Genomic DNA, 19,214 nt, shown 5'->3' with positions numbered 1-19,214 from the left:
GTAGAATATCATACCAGTTGTGTTATTGGGCTGAAGAGTTTTTAGAAAACACAAAACAGCACGTTATACTGAACAGAAAGGAGCTTTCAGGCGTGATACTACGTTCAGCCGTGCCCTGGGTGAGTGTTAGGGAACTATTAGTTTTCACAATATATATAAACGACCCAGTGGGTGGGCCTTTTCACGGATGATAAGGTTTTATATAGAGAAATCGAAAACCTAGAATATTGTAGTGAATTGCAGAAAGCCCTACAGACGTTTGACACTTGATGCTGGGCTGGCAGTTGGCCCTCGACGTACAAAATTGTAACGTATTACAAATACATAAATAGAAAGAATCTGCATTGCATTCGAAGCAATTACTTAAAAACGATATCTGTGAATGTGTGGACAAAGTGTTCTGAAATGAAATGGAATGGAATTAATCACAAGGCAAGGCCAGATTGATATTCATTGGAAATTTCTTGGGAATTGTAGTCAATCAGCAAAGGAACTAGCTGACAGAACCCCTATTCATCCTATACTTGAACATTGCTCGTCAGTATGGGCGCACTATCAGATATCACTGACAGAGGAATTAGAGAGATTTTAAGAAGGGGGCAGCGTTTCGTTACGGGTTCAGTTAGTAAGCACGAAATGATCATGGAGATTATCAGCAAGCTGCAGTGGCAGACGCTCAAAGGGATGCGTCCTCTATGACAGTGTGGGTTACTATTAAAGTTCCGAAAGAGCACGTGTCTACAGAAATACTGACGTGAAAAATTAGCTGACACAAAAAAAAAAAAAAATATGTAGAGTAATGATATATCGGGAATGCATTTTCCTAGCTGTCTTTGTTGTGTTGTTGTGGTCTTCAGTCCAAAGACTGGTTGACGCAGCTCTCCATGCTACTCTATCCTGTGCAAGCCTTGTCATCTCTGAGTAACCACACCAACCTACATCCCTCTGAATCTGCTTGCTGTATTCATCTATTGGTCTCTCAATTTTTCCGCCTCATGCTTCCCTGCAGTACAAAATTGATGACCTTTTGATGCCTCAGAATGTCTCCTACCAACAAATCACTTCTAGCCTTGTTGTACCAGAAATTCCTCTTCTCCCCAATTCTGTTTGTTATCTCCTTATTGGTTATGTGACATGCTCATATAATCTTCAGCATTCTTCTGTAGCACCACAGCTCAAAACCTTCTATTCTCTTCTTTCCTAAGTTATTTCTCGTCGATGTTTCACTTCCATACATGCCTACACTTCATACAAATACTTTCAGAAAGGTGTTCCTGGAACTTAAATCTATACTCGATTTTAACAAATTTCTCTTCGTCAGAAACGCTTTTCTAGCCGTTGCCGTTTTATATCGTTCCTGCTTCGACTATCATCAGTTATTTTGCTTCCCAAACAGAAAACCTCATCTGCTGCTTTGTGTCTCACATCTTGATCTAATTCATTTAGCAGCGTCTGATTTAATTCGACTACAAAATTGTTGAGGCTTTCGTGGCCACTTGTTGACAAACTGCCTATTGGCTTCTGTCTCGGGTTCTTCGGCCGACGTTCATCTAATGATTTTTCTGACGTTTCGCCAGCACGAGTGGCTGGCATTGTCAAAGCTTCACCCTCCATTGCCGGTGGTGAACTGTAGCCGAGCTCGCGGGCGCAGACTATATGTACCTGGCGCGCCAACGTCCGAGGGCTTCTCCGCGGTCATTTCCGGTGCGGTTCTCCTCTTGCTACCTGCGACGGTCGTTCGCTGCAGTACGGGAAGCCAGGATCCGTTGACCTTAAGGCTTTCCTCTTTCTTGTTCAAACTGTTCGCGTGTTTTTGTATTTCTACAGCTTCTCTGAACAAGCGCGTGTGATAGTGGTCCTCTACAGCCAGAACTTCCGTGTCGGCGAATTTTATTACGTGGTCGGTCTCATTCAGTGCGTGTTCTGCCACGGCCGATTTCTCCACCTGCCCCAACCTGCAATGTCGCTTATGCTCCTTGATCCTGGTGTTAATGGATCGTCCAGTCATCCCGACATAAAATTTTCCGCATGTGCATGGTATGCGGTATATTCCCGACATTGAAAGTGGGTCTCTTTTCTCCTTCGCCGATCTAAGACACTCTTTGAACTTCCTTGTCGGTTTGAAGATCGTCTTTACGCCATGTTTGCGCAATATACGGCCGATTCTGTCCGTCACTCTGGGAATGTATGGCAGAAAGGCCGTACCCGACATTTATTTTTGTGGTTCCTTACTTCGCCGAGTGTTTGGCTCAGTTACACTTCTAATATAATTTGTGGAGTACCCATTGCTCCTCAGGACTGTTTCCAGGTGTTGCATTTCTCGTTTGAGGTGTTGCGGCTCACATATTCGTCCTGCTCTCGTTACGAGCGTACTAATCATGCCCCTTTTCTGGCTCGGGTGGTGGTTTGACAGTTTGTGCAGGTATCGGTCCGTGTGAGTCGGTTTTCGATACACGCTGTGTCCCAGGTTTTCGCCGTCCCTTGTGACCAGCACATCTAGAAATGGCAGTTTCTTGTCCTTTTCTACTTCCATGGTAAATGTTATGTTGGCATGGAGGCTGTTCAAGTGTCTTAGGAAGTCACCGAGCTGTTCTTCACCATGGCTCCACACCACGAAAGTATCATCGACGTACCTGTACCACACCTTAGGTTTGCAAGTGGCCGAGTCCAGTGCCTGTGCTTCGAATTGTTCCATGAAGAAGTTGGCCACCACTGGACTGAGAGGACTACCCATGGCGACGCCTTCCAGCTGATCGTAGAAGTCGCCATTCCACGTGAAATAGCTCGTGGTGAGACATGCATGGAAGAGCTTTCTGATGTCTAGCGGGAAAATGTCCTGAGTCCTTAATGTATGTGTCGGTCTTCCCCACGTGTGGTTGGAGCAGAGAGGCCAAGTGTTTTGCCAGCTTATATGTCGGTGATCCAGGAGCGCTAACGATCGGTCTCAGTGGAACGTTGTTCTTATGGATCTTGGGTAATCCATACAGCCGAGGTGGTAGGGCTTCTGTGTTGCGCAGGTTTCTCTGTATGTCCGCCGGCAGAGAAGACGCCTTGATCAATCGATTCGTATTCCGTGTGATACGTTGCGTCGGATCTGCGCTTAGTTTTCGGTACGTCGTCGGATCTAATAGGTCTCGGATCTTTTGCTCATAATCTTCGGTCTTCATTACGACGGTCGCATTCCCCTTATCGGCAGGCAGTACCAATGTACTCTTGTCGGCGTTGAGATTCTTAATGGCTTGTACCTCTTCTTTCTTCAGGTTGCAAGCTGGCGGTTTTGCTCGGCGCGGAAGTGTCTGTTCTTCAAAAAGGAGGGAATTTGGCTATCATCCCGAGAACCATACCTATGGAGGACATCATTGCCAACACCGAAGCAGCCATTCGTGCCCTTCCTTGTGAAAGGGCAGAGGAAATACGCACGGAAACAGCCAGGATACTGCGCCGAGCAAAACCGCCAGCTTGCAACCTGAAGAAAGAAGAGGTACAAGCCGTTAAGAATCTCAACGCCGACAAGAGTATATTGGTACTGCCTGCCGATAAGGGGAATGCGACCGTCGTAATGAAGACCGAAGATTATGAGCAAAAGATCCGAGACCTATTAGATCCGACGACGTACCGAAAACTAAGCGCAGATCCGACGCAACGTATCACACGGAATACGAATCGATTGATCAAGGCGTCTTCTCTGCCGGCGGACATACAGAGAAACCTGCGCAACACAGAAGCCCTACCACCTCGGCTGTATGGATTACCCAAGATCCATAAGATCAACGTTCCACTGAGACCGATCGTTAGCGCTCCTGGATCACCGACATATAAGCTGGCAAAACACTTGGCCTCTCTGCTCCAACCACACGTGGGGAAGACCGACACATACATTAAGGACTCAGGACATTTCATTGAGAAGCTGAAGAAACTGAAACTTGCACCAAACGACATCCTGGTCAGCTTTGATGTTGTTTCGTTATTTACGAAAGTGCCACTCAGTGACGCTCTGGAGCACATCGGTTCCATTTTCCCGCTAGACATCAGAAAGCTCTTCCATGCATGTCTCACCACGAGCTATTTCACGTGGAATGGCGACTTCTACGAACAGCTGGAAGGCGTCGCCATGGGTAGTCCTCTCAGTCCAGTGGTGGCCAACTTCTTCATGGAACAATTCGAAGCACAGGCACTGGACTCGGCCACTTGCAAACCTAAGGTGTGGTACAGGTACGTCGATGATACTTTCGTGGTGTGGAGCCATGGTGAAGAACAGCTCGGTGACTTCCTAAGACACTTGAACAGCCTCCATGCCAACATAACATTTACCATGGAAGTAGAAAAGGACAAGAAACTGCCATTTCTAGATGTGCTGGTCACAAGGGACGGCGAAAACCTGGGACACAGCGTGTATCGAAAACCGACTCACACGGACCGATACCTGCACAAACTGTCAAACCACCACCCGAGCCAGAAAAGGGGCATGATTAGTACGCTCGTAACGAGAGCAGGACGAATATGTGAGCCGCAACACCTCAAACGAGAAATGCAACACCTGGAAACAGTCCTGAGGAGCAATGGGTACTCCACAAATTATATTAGAAGTGTAACTGAGCCAAACACTCGGCGAAGTAAGGAACCACAAAAATAAATGTCGGGTACGGCCTTTCTGCCATACATTCCCAGAGTGACGGACAGAATCGGCCGTATATTGCGCAAACATGGCGTAAAGACGATCTTCAAACCGACAAGGAAGTTCAAAGAGTGTCTTAGATCGGCGAAGGAGAAAAGAGACCCACTTTCAATGTCGGGAATATACCGCATACCATGCACATGCGGAAAATTTTATGTCGGGATGACTGGACGATCCATTAACACCAGGATCAAGGAGCATAAGCGACATTGCAGGTTGGGGCAGGTGGAGAAATCGGCCGTGGCAGAACACGCACTGAATGAGACCGACCACGTAATAAAATTCGCCGACACGGAAGTTCTGGCTGTAGAGGACCACTATCACACGCGCTTGTTCAGAGAAGCTGTAGAAATACAAAAACACGCGAACAGTTTGAACAAGAAAGAGGAAAGCCTTAAGGTCAACGGATCCTGGCTTCCCGTACTGCAGCGAACGACCGTCGCAGGTAGCAAGAGGAGAACCGCACCGGAAATGACCGCGGAGAAGCCCTCGGACGTTGGCGCGCCAGGTACATATAGTCTGCGCCCGCGAGCTCGGCTCCAGTTCACCACCGGCAATGGAGGGTGAAGCTTTGACAATGCCAGCCACTCGTGCTGGCGAAACGTCAGAAAAATCATTAGATGAACGTCGGCCGAAGAACCCGAGACAGAAGCCAATAGGCAGTTTGTTAATTCGACTACATTTCATTATCCTCGTTTTGCTTCTGTTGATGTTCATCTTATATCCTCCTTTCTAGATAAACTGCTCTTTCAAGTCTTATATCCTCCTTTCTAGATAAACTGCTCTTTCAAGTCCTTTGCTGTCATTTATAAAATTAAAACGTCGTCGGAAAACCTCAAAGTTCTTATGTCTTCTCGTCGGACTTTAATTCCTGCTCCTAATTTTTCTTTTGTTTCCTTTACTCTTCCTCAATATACAGATCAAATAACATTGGGGATACGCACAGCCGTGGCTCACTCCCTTCCCAACCCTTCGTGCCTCTCGAATCTTATAACTACCATCGTGTTTCTCTACAAATTGTAAGTAGCCTTTCGCTTCTTATATTTTACTCCTGCCATCTTTACAATTTGAACGAGAGTATTCCAGTCAACATTGTTATCAGCTTTCTCCAAGTCTACAAATGCTATGAGTAGTCATAGGGTCAGTCCTATATTTCTCCGGAATCCAAGCTGACCTTTCCGAGGTCGGCTTCTACGAGATCGTCCATTCTTCTGTAAAATATTGGTGTTAGTATTTTGCAGCTGTAACATTAGAAAAATAGTTCGACAGTTTTCACGTCTGTCAGCACCTATTTTCTTTGGAATTGGAATTACTATATTCTTCTTGATATGTATGGATATTTCACCTGTCTCACACATCTTGCTCACTAGACGGAATATTTTTATCGGGGCTGGCTCTCCCAGGGCTATCAGTAGCTCCTACGGAATGTTGTCTACTCCCTGGGTCTTATTTCGGCTTACGGCTTTCAGTGCTTTGTCAAATTGTTCAAGCAATATCATACATCCCTTCTCATCTATATCTACATCCTCTTCCATAATATAGCCCTAAATTGCATTTCTTTTGTGTAGACCCTCTATATGCTCCTTCCACCTTTCGGCTTTCCCTTCTTTGCTTAGGACTGGTTTTCCATCTGAGTTCTCTTTAATTTTTCTGTATGCAGCATCTGCCTTACCACTAGTGATACATGCTTCTACATCCTTACATTTGTCCTCCTGCATTCCTGCTTAGCCATTTTGCACGTCCTGTTGATCTCATTTTTCAGTAGTTTGTGTTCCCTTTCATCTGCCTAGTTTATTGGATTTTTATGTTTTCACCTTTCATTGATTAAATTGTAGGATTTCTACTAGCCCTCATCTCTTTACCTACTTGGTCCACTGCTGCCTTCACTATTTCATCTCTCAAAGCTACCCCTTCTTCTTCTACTGTGTTCCTCTCCCCTGTTCTTGCCAATCATCCCCTAATGACCCATTTGAAACTCGGTACGATCGCAGGTTCTTTTAGTTTATCCCAGTCACATATTCTTAAATTCTCGCCTTTTTGGTTTTAATCTGCAGTTCATAACCATTGAACTGGGGTCAGAATCCGCATCTGCCACCGGAAATATCTTACAATTGTAAACTTGGTTCTGAAATCTCTGTGTCACCGTTGTACAATCAATCCGAAACCTCTAGTGTCTCCAGGTCTCTTCCAAGTATAAAACCTTCTTTCATGATTATTAAACGGAGTGTTCGCTATGATTAAATTATGCTATGTGGAAAATTCTACTAGGCAGCTTCCTCTTTCATTTCTTTCCCCCGTTCCATATTCACCTACTACATTTCCCTCCCTTCCTTGTGCTGCTATTGAATTCCAGTCCTCCATGATTATTAAATTTTCGCCTCCCTTAATTATCGGAATCTTTTTTTTTTTATCTTATCATGTAAGTAGGCTGTTTAGGTTTTCTTATTGGTAACGTCACGTAGCGCTCTGTATGAAAATCACAGGCAGTGCTGTGTGCAGTCTGTGGCTAGTTTGCATTGTTGTCTGCCATTGTAGTGTTGGGCAGCTGGATGTTAACAGCGCGTAGCGTTGCGCAGTTGGAGGTGAGCCGCCAGCAGTGGTGGATGTGGGGAAGTGAGATGGCAGATTTTTGAGAATGGATAATCTGGAGGTGTGTCCTTCAGAAACAGTACATTTGTAAGAATGGATGTCATGAACTGCTATATACATTATGACTATTAAGGTAAATACATTGTTTGTTCTCTATCAAAATCTTTCTTTTGCTAACTATGCCTATCAGTAGTTAGTGCCTTCCTAGTTTGAATCTTTTATTTAGCTGGCAGTAGTGGCGCTCGCTGTATTGCAGTAGTTCGAGTAACGAAGATTTTTGTGAGGTAAGTGATTTGTGAAAGGTATAGTTTAATGTTAGTCAGGGCCATTCTTTTGTAGGGATTATTGAAAGTCAGATTGCGTTGCGCTAAAAAAATATTGTGTGTCAGTTTAAGCACAGTCATGTATAATTTTTCTAAGGGGACGTTTCAATCATACATTTCCTCAATCTCCTTCTCATCTGCGTAGTTAGTTGGCGTGTACTACTGTGATGGATGTGGATTTTTTGTCTACCTTGGCTACAACAATGATTTCACTATGCTGTTCATAGTAGCCTACCCGTATTTCTGTTTTTGAATTCATTAGCAAACCAATCCCTGCATTATCCCTATTTGATTTTGTATTTATAAACCTGTATTGACCTGACCAGAGTTCTTGTTCCTCCTGTCACCAAACTTCACTAATTCCCATTATACACTCCTGGAAATTGAAATAAGAACACCGTGAATTCATTGTCCCAGGAAGGGGAAACTTTATTGACACATTCCTGGGGTCAGATACATCACATGATCACACTGACAGAACCACAGGCACATAGACACAGGCAACAGAGCATGCACAATGTCGGCACTAGTACAGTGTATATCCACCTTTCGCAGCAATGCAGGCTGCTATTCTCCCATGGAGACGATCGTAGAGATGCTGGATGTAGTCCTGTGGAACGGCTTGCCATGCCATTTCCACCTGGCGCCTCAGTTGGACCAGCGTTCGTGCTGGACGTGCAGACCGCGTGAGACGACGCTTCATCCAGTCCCAAACATGCTCAATGGGGGACAGATCCGGAGATCTTGCTGGCCAGGGTAGTTGACTTACACCTTCTAGAGCACGTTGGGTGGCACGGGATACATGCGGACGTGCATTGTCCTGTTGGAACAGCAAGTTCCCTTGCCGGTCTAGGAATGGTAGAACGATGGGTTCGATGACGGTTTGGATGTACCGTGCACTATTCAGTGTCCCCTCGACGATCACCAGTGGTGTACGGCCAGTGTAGGAGATCGCTCCCCATACCATGATGCCGAGTGTTGGCCCTGTGTGCCTCGGTCGTATGCAGTCCTGATTGTGGCGCTCACCTGCACGGCGCCAAACACGCATACGACCATCATTGGCACCAAGGCAGAAGCAACTCTCATCGCTGAAGACGACACGTCTCCATTCGTCCCTCCATTCACGCCTGTCGCGACACCACTGGAGGCGGGCTGCACGATGTTGGGGCGTGAGCGGAAGACGGCCTAACGGTGTGCGGGACCGTAGCCCAGCTTCATGGAGACGGTTGCGAATGGTCCTCGCCGATACCCCAGGAGCAACAGTGTCCCTAATTTGCTGGGAAGTGGCGGTGCGGTCCCCTACGGCACTGCGTAGGATCCTACGGTCTTGGCGTGCATCCGTGCGTCGCTGCGGTCCGGTCCCAGGTCGACGGGCACGTGCACCTTCCGCCGACCACTGGCGACAACATCGATGTACTGTGGAGACCTCACGCCCCACGTGTTGAGCAATTCGGCTGTACGTCCACCCGGCCTCCCGCATGCCCACTATACGCCCTCGCTCAAAGTCCGTCAACTGCACATACGGTTCATGTCCACGCTGTCGCGGCATGCTACCAGTGTTAAAGACTGCGATGTAGCTCCGTATGCCACGGCAAACTGGCTGACACTGACGGCGGCGGTGCACAAATGCTGCGCAGCTAACGCCATTCGACGGCCAACACCGCGGTTCCTGGTGTGCCCGCTGTGCCGTGCGTGTGATCATTCTTGTACAGCCCTCTCGCAGTGTCCGGAGCAAGTATGGTGGGTCTGACATACCGGTGTCAATGTGTTCTTTTTTCCATTTCCAGGAGTGTATGTAACTGTAACCTATCCAGTTCCCTTTTTAAATTTTCTTCGGTTAAAGCATCTGACATTCCACGCTCCGATCCGTAGAACGCCATTATGTTTCTCCTGATAACGATGTCCTAAGGGGTAGTCCCCCCCCCCCCCCCCCCAGCTGGAGACCCGAGTGGGGGACTATTCTACCTCCGGAATATTGTACCTAATAGCATGCCATCATCATTTAACCATACAGTAGAGCTGCATGCCCTCGAGGAAAATTGCGGCTGAAGTTTCTCCTTGCTTTCAGCCGTTCATTGTTCCAGCAGAGCCGTTTTTGTTGATGTTACAAGGCCAGGCCAGTCAGTCATCCAGACTGCTAAAAATTATTAATGTAGAACAGTGATATATCTGGCATACATTTGTCTAGCTAGCGTAATAAATAATTAATGTTGCAGAATTATATATTAATGTCGGCCCGAAATAAGCCATTGCGAATGTGAAATGGTGGTTCATTAAAAACCACCGTAACCGCCAGAATGTTGCATTCAGGCGCGCAGATGTGCTTGCATTGTGTGGTACAGATGCCAGATGTGGGACGTAATTCCAAGCTTGTTGCACATGGTCAGTCAATATAGGGATAGTTAACGTTGGTTGTTGTCCAAGGTGTCCCACTGGTGTTGTACTGGAGACAGATCTGGTGGGCGAGTAGCCAAGGTAATTTGCTGGCACTCAATAGGGAATTTTGGGTTACAGAAGCGGCACATGGGCAAGAATTCCCCTGTTAATGAATAGCAGCACAATAGGTCGAATCACCAGACTGACGTACAAATTTGCAGTGAAGGATAACCACGAGTGTCCTCTTGCTCTCATACGAAATCGTACCCCAGACAATAACTCAACGTGTCTAGCATTGCAGACAAGTTGGTTGCAGGCCCTCAGCTGTCCTCCTCGTAACCAACACACAGCCATCACCGCCACCGAGGCAGAACCAGCTCTCATCAGAGCCTTCCACTGAGCTATCGCTTGACATCAGTGAAGTCGCAAATGGCGGCTGTTTACGGTAAGTGAAATGCACGCTACAGGGCGTTTGGCACGGAGCTGTCCTTGAAGTAACCGATGTGTAACAGTTAGTTGTATTACTGTTGTGCCAAATGTTGCTCAAATAGTGCTTCAGACGCCGTACAATGCGCCAGAGTCACACGCCGAACGCAATGGTCTTCCCTCTCGGTAGGGACACGTCGCTGTCGGAGTCTGGTCTTCTTGCCATAGTACATTCTCGTGAGCACCTCTGCCAACAATCATGTACAATGGCTACATACCTTCCTAGTCTTTTTCTAATATCGCAGAAGGGGCGTCCGGCTTCTAGCAGCCCTGTTACACGTCCTCGTTCGAGCACACTGAGTTGTTGGTAAAGGCGTCTGTGTCAGTTTGAAGGCATTGTTGGCTAACATCAACTCACGATGTGTATTTTAAAGCCAATCTGATTTGTATCCTCATAGAGGCGCTACTATCGCCACTCTTATGCGGCTGGCGCGAAATCTGAATAGGCATCATCTTTCAGATGCAGAAACCCACCTACCAACTTTCGTTTATATCGCACAACTCCTTCTAGGTCTGGCGATTTTTTTTCCGTCCGTGTGTATTGCTTCCTCATATCTTACTCACTCGTTCATCTCCCAAAAAGACCAAGAAGATGAAGTTACAGAGATATCATACCATACGGAAGCAAGCGCTAATCGTTCATTCCACGAACTATTCGCGACTCCAAAAGGAATGTTGAGAAGTGAGAGTATTACGCAGTACGCTGTCATGGCAATTTGTATGAGGATATCTGAGTTTAAAAAGCAGATGTGCAGATGCAATTTTATTTTCGCGTATCAGATTATTTGTTTTGAAGGTGGTATTTCCAATATTATGTTCCCGTCAACACCGAAGCAAGCTCAGATAACGAGGTCAAGATATTGAAAGGAAACATGCGAAAGCGACCAAAATTGTGAAATTTTTTTTATTGTACTTCCATTTACTATGTGGTGTGGGGATCTCAATTCCTGCTTATTACGTTCCAGTTCAACCCGGAAGTAAGACAAAAAATTATAATTAACAGAGGCTGGCACAAAGCCAAATCCCTTCGAGACGTGTAACCAATGGCACCCCATACCATCACGCCGGGTGATACGCCAGTATGGCGATGACGAATACACGCTTCCAATGTGCGTACACCGCGATGTCGCCAAACACGGATGCGACCATCATGATGCTGTAAACAGAACCAGGATTCATCCCAAAAAATGATGTTTTGTCGTTCGTGCACCCAGATTCGTCGTTGAGTACACCATCGCAGGCGCTCCTATCTGTGATGCAGCGTCAAGGGTAACCGCAGCCATGGTCTCCGAGCTGACAGTCCATGCCACTGCAAACGTCGTCGAACTGTTCGTGCAGATGGTTGTCTCAGGGATCGAGACGTGCCTGCAAGATCATTTACAGCCATGCGGATAAGATGCCTGTGATCTCTACTGCTAGTGATACGAGGCCGTTGGGATCCAGCACGGCGTTCCGTATTACCCTCCTGAATCCACCGATTCCATAGTCTGCTAACAGTCATTGGATCTCGACCAAGGCGAGCAGCAATGTCGCGATACGATAAACTGCAATCGCGATAGGCTACAATCCGACGTTTATCAAAGTCGGAAACATGATGGTACGCATTTCTCCTCCTCACACCAGGCATCACAATAACGTTTCACCAGGCAACGCCGGTCAACTGCTGTTTGTGTATGAGAAATCGGTTGGAAACTTTCCTCATGTCAGCACGTTGTAGATGTCGCCACCGGCGCCAACCTTGTGTGAATGCTTTGAAAAGCTAATCATTTGCGTATCACATCATCTTCTTGCTGTCGGTTAAATTTCGCGTCTGTAGCACGTCATCTTCTTGGTGTAGCAATTATAATGGCCAGTAGTGTATGTTTACACACATTTGTAGTAATGGTATATCAAACTTTGTAAGAATCTATATTAGCTTCGTTCTGACAGATTTTTCGAAAAAGGTGGATTTGGACTCACGTTGTTGAAAAAAATTCAGTTGTTTATAATTAGAAACGTATAACTTCAGTAAGCATGACACACGTTTGTGTGTATCCTTATAACATTCCTCAAGAAATGTGCGAAATGTAGTTATATTTCCTTGAATGCTTTAGACTTTGTAAGGCTTTTTTTCAAACTTCACATACGTCTCTCCCTTAAGGAAATGTGTGGTAGTCATTATCCTTGACAAAGAGGTAAATAATGAAAGAAAATGCTACAAGTATGAATGCTGCAATTTCAGCACAATTCTTTATTATAAAAAATACAGTCTTTAGAACAACTGGAATGTCATTGTCGAAACATTCACTGAACAGAGAACAGCTGAAAGCCAGGAGAGTTTAGACACCTGCTGCAGATCGGATCCAGGAGCGCAGGTTGCCGACGTTTGCGTAGACACCGGGGGCGGCCTCGCACTGTGAATTTCCCCAGGAGACGATGCCCACCTGGGTGTTTCCGTTGACCAGGGGACCGCCGGAGTCTCCGTTGCAGACGCTCAAGCCGGCCTGGCCGGCGCACACCATGCGGGCGGTCACAGTGTTGATGTTGGCGAAGATGCTCCTGCAGGTGTTGCGATCCACGATGCCGATGTCGACCTTCTGCAGGGTGCTGGCTGCTGGCCCGTCCGTGTACGTGGTTCCCCAACCAGTCACCGTCACTGCGAGACCACCTGGTGGGTCGTAGCCGTCAGAGGGCAGGCTGACGGCCTGAGCGTTCGTGCCGAGGAGGGATCCAGACACCTGCCAAATACGAAAGAAAATTTTGCTAACAGTTACTCCCAACTCATCTCTAATATATATTCTACGGTGGAATTGTGTAGGCTTCGAAAGGAAGGGCGAACGTGCTATTATAGAGGAAACATTTCCAACGTGTGAGACATAAAACTACTCAGGTCTGTCGCTTATTAACTGAGGAGAGCGGAGGAGTCGTGCTGTAACTCGCACCTGCGGCAGCTAGAGGAGCGGTGTAGAGAAAAAATGGTTCAAATGGCTCTGAGCACTATGGGACTCAACTGCTGTGGTCATTAGTCCCCTAGAACTTAGAACTACTTAAACCTAACTAACCTAAGGACATCACACACATCCATGCCCGAGGCAGGATTCGAACCTGCGACCGTAGCAGTCGCACGGTTCCGGACTGCGCGCCTAGAACCGCGAGACCACCGCGGCCGGCGCGGTGTAGAGGAACATTCGCAGCTCCGCCTCCCTTTCACAGTGCAGGTGCTTTTCCAATGGTTTTTGCTTCCTTCTGAGCCTCCACGAGGACATTTCTAGCCTATACGTTGAATCTTCCCTTCAAAGAGAGCTAGACAATGCACTTGATGAACCTAGAGTTGCTTTCATTCAATTCACTACAAAGATACCGAATGTTCAAAAGATAATTTTTTAGTGGTTATAGTAATAGTATTGCATCAATTATTGGTTCGATTGGAAAGGTTGGTAGCCACTAGAAAAAAAAGTTTGTAGCCCTACGTCACTGAAGACGTTAAACTAACAATATGCATCTACTCCAAACAGAAGTGATTCCGTGCTGCAACACCATATTTATTTTGGCGTATTTAGCTGTTTTGCTGTATAAGTTGTAGTATGTCGTTTCAAGGTAACGACGCACTGAAGATTTATCACGGACATCTCACTCTTGTCGTAAAATGTCAGCTAACGACGCGTCAACGAATAAGCCATCAAGAGGTAGGACAAAAGACGAAAATCATGTGACTTTTACGTAGCGTAATGTTTAACATCGTAGATTACGTTCCTGAAGGAAGTGGGTTCGACATTAGCGCTCTGCTGTGAACTAATATGTGTTTTTTTCTTCTCACCTTCGCGTTTTTAAACCATTCTGGCATTTCTTTATGAACGTAATACAAGTATCGTGTGCAATATTCGATGCTCTTTATGTTGCCGTCTGATTAGAAAACTGAGAATGGAATAAGTATTGTGCTGTCTATTTCCGAATGTGTGTCCATTCCTACATCTACATGGATACTCTGAAAATCACATTTAAGGGCCTGCTAGAGGGTAATGGTCATGTGTAATACTTGGTCGGGCCAATCAGTGAAAGGGTTCCACATCATTTGTGGTTGGCTTTCATAGCGTGCGCCACTCAGCGGCGGAGTTTCCACCTAACAAGGCAACTGCTCACGTCGAAACTTGCTGTGAATTATTTTATACAGGAGAAATTCATCAAAAGAAACACAGTTTCAAAATTTTTAGCTGCTAAGACAAACCGGCAGTACTTTTTTTTTAAAAAAAATTGAAAACTGCAAAAAATTGTGGCTATCCAGGTAGTTGGGGAAATGTACGCCTCTAGCGAAAGTGCAGCAGACTATGCATGTGAAATATTGCTGGCATACGCCATTGGTTGATGGCAATTCAGTAATAAGATAACACGGTGCAACACGATTGTAATTTGATAAGCGAATTGCAGTTTCCATTGAGAGTTTCTCTGACACAATTGCTGCTGTTCGCTTTAATTTGCAACACATTTAATATCCATAATATTTGGCAGTTGCTTTTGTGTTATCACTGACTACTAAAAAGGGAGATAAAACAACTGATTTCCATTGTGTTTTCTTTGTCTACGCCTGCTGACAGGTTTCAGGGTTTTATAGTTATGTGGACTCAAATTAATGTTTTGAACCTTAAAATGAGAAATAAGAACGTGGTATGCAGTCGAAGTCACCATATTCTCCTGAAGATCCACATATGTGTTATTTATCAGTTGATTTCTTGGACATTCATTCGAATGATGCCAAAATTTCTTTGCAAATTGTGGAAACATTAGAAGAAATAGGAAATAACTCCGTCGATTCAGTGACAGACGAAAACCGTAACTTATTTTGGAAAACAAAGAATGGAGAATATGCTTAAATTTAAGCGGTGTGCAAAGTATGTTTTATTTCGTAGAATCTGAAAGTGAACTGTATGAACAGAAGAAAGATTTACACGAAGTAGAAATATGCGACGATGAAAACCGCAAAAGTGTGAAAGGTAAACTATTCGGAAGATTTAGAACAATCCGAAAGAGTCAGTACTCCGTTACTGAGGGAAATGTATCAGACTGAGCTTTAACTTCCTGGCAGATTAAAACTGTGTGCCCGACCGAGACTCGAACTCGGGACCTTTGCCTTTCGCGGGCAAGTGGTAGAGCACTTGCCCGCGAAAGGCAAAGGTCCCGAGTTCGAGTCTCGGTCGGGCACACAGTTTTAATCTGCCAGGAAGTTTCATGTCAGCGCACACTCCGCTGCAGAGTGAAAATCTCATTCTGGAAGACTGAGCTTTCTGAATTGCAAGTGAGATGACAGTATTGATTTCCAGGCTATTTTGGTCTGATTAAACAATTTCAGGAAATTATACGGAAAAGGAAGTCACAAAATTACGAAGTTTACTTCAGGTAAATGTGCAGAGTAGATGTGATTAGTAGATAATACTAAAGAGAAATTCGTAGCTGACGTGAAGACGAAGCTTCTTGTTACCCCTAAAACGATGTGTATAAAGCTATTAAGGTTTCGTGCAAGAATTGTGTGCGAACTGTGCTTAATCAATGCGAGTGAGAAAAAGATAAAGTCGATTGTGCAATTGATGAATGGGATATCAAATTCGTATACCACAATAGCAGTGGTAAGTGGCAGTGGTCAGTGGTCAGTGGTCTTCAGGATCCTCAAGGCAAAATTAGGACCAAATATTTTAGGTAGCACAATTTAACTGCCAAAATCTTGTAAATTGGAAGAGAATAATGTTCAATGTTACATCTGAAATGTCTCTCACCAGCTGCGGAATATTATTAATTGCTTTTCTTTTACTCTTGATCTCTTGATCTGAACTTTAACGACACCTCTTTATTTCAGAGCAAGAAGAAAAGTCTGTTAATGAGATGCGGATTCCAACCAAAATAACGGTGCCTCAGCCCTCTCGACAAAGAATGTCTTCAACAGTATAAAGCATTTTTAGGAAATCCTCGGACTATATAACATTCAGTTTTATCAGTGGAATAGTATTATCAAACTCCAGTAATTAGTAGATTGTTGTTTGCGTTACACTTTTCTACGAATTAGTCTGACAAGCAGCTTAACGTGCGGAACAACGGCCACGGCAATTTCTTAATCCCTCTGAGTACTGACCAAATCAATCTAGTAATTACTGTGATGTGCCTGAATGCATTAGTTTCACTTTTACCAGGTGTGAGAAAAATTGTTGTTTTCGTCATCCCACAGATACCGCATTTTTGTGACGACTACAGGGAACAAAAACGTACTGTGTCATTGTTACTAAAATACAAATTATTCAAAAATTAAGTAAAAAATGTTGTACAGGAATCGCCATTTCTTCAAATTAAAGTCTCAATTGACTCATGTTGTCTGTAAAGTAACATCGTCCACTGCCGCCGGGCGCTGTGGCCGTGCGGTTCTAGGCGCTACAGTCTGGAACCGCGCGACTGCTACGGTCGCAGGTTCGAATCCTGCCTCAGGCATGGATGTGTGTGATGTCCTTAGGTTAGTTAGGTTTAAGTAGTTCTAAGTTCTCGGGGACTGAAGGCCTCAGATGTTAAGTCCCTTAGTGCTCAGAGCCATTTCAACCATTTGAACAATGCCTTGATTTTTCTAGATTTCCGGTCAGTTTTGAAACGATTATATCTGCAACAGTTTAGCTGTCATTAGTAACCGCAGGTTATTCAAAAATTGATGATTTGAGGCCTTGTTGGTATGGTTTAAGTGCTTAAAATTGACATGTGTGCATTTTTGACTTCGCAGTACGCAGAGTCATTACCTTGTCACATCTCCATCTGCTTATTCACCGGTTCGAGCTCTAGGCGGGAAGGGCTCTACAAAACCGCTGTTTTTCATGCGGAATAAATCAGTTACTTAATATTTCTTTTTCTCAAAAAAAAACTTGAAATGTGTCTTAGCACCTAAAATTTTTACGATTTATTTCTTTCGGTGTATTCTCCCTGCGTGAAAAATTTCAGATTAGGTTTCGACATCTTAGATTGGACCATTCCGTTCAAAGATGCAGTAATCTGGCAGTGTCTGGCCCGAACGCATATTATGGATGAACATATAAAATAATTTTGTAGAACACAAGATGTGATTTTAACATCGCGATACTGGTCGGGGATTCAAAATCCCACTTTCAATTAATTAATCCTGCCTCTCGGTGGCAGATTTCGAGTATCATATTGGGTTATGGAATGTGTTTGAATTCCATTACATTATTAGGATTTCATATTGTTCTTTATGGAATATTTATCCCTCTCTCTCTGTTCTTTATATTTGGGTTGGGCCAATAATCTCTCCCCTGTTCCTTTACAGCTCGAAGATCATCCTCTTTCTCCAATTGCATGCGGAGTGTTTGTATCTTCAGCAATTGAGAAAAAATAGCATAAAACGCATTTTTTATAGGAACCTGGAAAAGTTCATATTTTCAGTAAAGCAAGACAATTTGTATGACCCATTGGCCGATTGGTATGTACCATATGTGTTCAACTCGTAAATTTGGTCATACCTGACATACCACAGCTAGTAGAACATAGAAGCAGCTATAACTGTTCATGTTTCGAACACAAAACAAACTGTCCTTATCGACATCGAATCTGATTATACGCACATTTATATATTGTTTTGTGATTTTTATCATTAATAATAAAACTGGCAGAACATTAAGGAAATTCGTACTCTGCTCTCAGTGTAATTCCCTATGTGACTTACATAAAACCGGTCAGACACATTGGTGAAGCATAAATCTAAGTCCAGGAGTAACTTAAGTGACGAAAATTTCAACGTCAGTGCTTAAGAGAGCCATACACTGTGAAAAATGCTTCATTAATTTCGAGGCCACATAGAACATTCCTGTTTGCTGTGTTATTCAGTATTGCACAGCTATGAATTCAGCTCAAGATATGGACAGTTCATTTATACATTTTAGAAACATCCACAAGTAAATGTGACATATGTTTGATGAGAACAGACTAAAAACTGTGAACTAATTTGGTGACCCATACTTTCAGCCACTGGGACTCACCTGTACGACTGCGATATCGTAGTCTATAGTGCGGCTGTCGTACGACGCGTGCATGTAACCAGAGGAGGCCCTCAGCACGGTACCACCGCTCCCACGAATTGAAGACCCCGCTCGGAAAGTCATCAGAAGGAGGCTCATACCGTCCACGCAGTGAGAGGCCGTCAGCGCCCAGCTGGAGCTGATGATGGACGCTCCGCAAATGTGCGAACCGCCATACTGGAAGGACAGCTGCCACGGGTAGTCGGCAATGTTGGCGTTGGAGCCTCCAATGATGCGGCCGTTACCCCGGCTCCACAGCCTGGCCGGCGAGGGCGCGGCAAGGGCGGAACCCAAGAGGCACACCAAGAAGAGGGCGAGGCGCTGCATGGTGGAAGCGGTGGTGCAGCCCTCTCAGACCCCGACCTATATATACTGTAAGAGACCCAAGGACGAGTGCCCTATCTCAGTCGGGGGTAATCCATGTACTTGAAAAAAACCTCTGAGTCGGATTCCTTATCTGCTGAGATAAAGCACTTAGAAATCGATGTAGACCTTGATACGACCCTCTCAATGGCGTCACACAGCTCATTGATATAAAACAGCTACTTCTTTCACTGTTCAGCCATTTCACGAACTGATATACAGGGTGTTACAAAAAGGTACGGCCAAACTTTCAAGAAACATTCCTCACACACAAATAAAGAAAAGATGTTACGTGGACATGAGTCCGGAAACGCTTAATTTCCATGTTAGAGCTCATTTTAGTTTCGTCAGTATGTACTGTACTTCGTC

At 45.0% G+C, this 19,214-nt stretch overlaps 1 protein-coding gene across 5 annotated transcripts in view; it reads right to left on the bottom strand.

Moving 5' to 3' along the window:
* LOC126202960 (trypsin delta-like) overlaps nt 1–18,842 on the bottom strand; it is a 272,697-nt gene extending 253,855 nt beyond the window's left edge. Inside the window, exons 1-2 of one of the 5 annotated variants that reach the window (XM_049937085.1) lie at nt 18,444–18,842; nt 13,097–13,166 (exon numbers count right to left, since the gene is read on the bottom strand). In XM_049937085.1, coding sequence (XP_049793042.1) covers nt 13,097–13,166; nt 18,444–18,809 — 436 coding nt within the window. In that variant the 5' untranslated portion in view covers nt 18,810–18,842. Of the gene's footprint in view, nt 1–12,803; nt 13,167–18,443 lie in introns of all 5 variants that reach the window. The other 4 variants (XM_049937084.1, XM_049937083.1, XM_049937082.1 and 1 more) reach the window with 4 other exon arrangements.
* Between the last annotated feature and the right edge of the window lie 372 nt (nt 18,843–19,214).

Source organism: Schistocerca nitens, chromosome 9 (genome assembly GCF_023898315.1).
Source record: "Schistocerca nitens isolate TAMUIC-IGC-003100 chromosome 9, iqSchNite1.1, whole genome shotgun sequence".
Classification (NCBI taxonomy): domain Eukaryota; kingdom Metazoa; phylum Arthropoda; class Insecta; order Orthoptera; family Acrididae; genus Schistocerca; species Schistocerca nitens.
The sequence above is the reverse complement of the archived record's forward strand: the minus strand, read 5'-3'. Positions and strand labels throughout refer to the sequence as shown.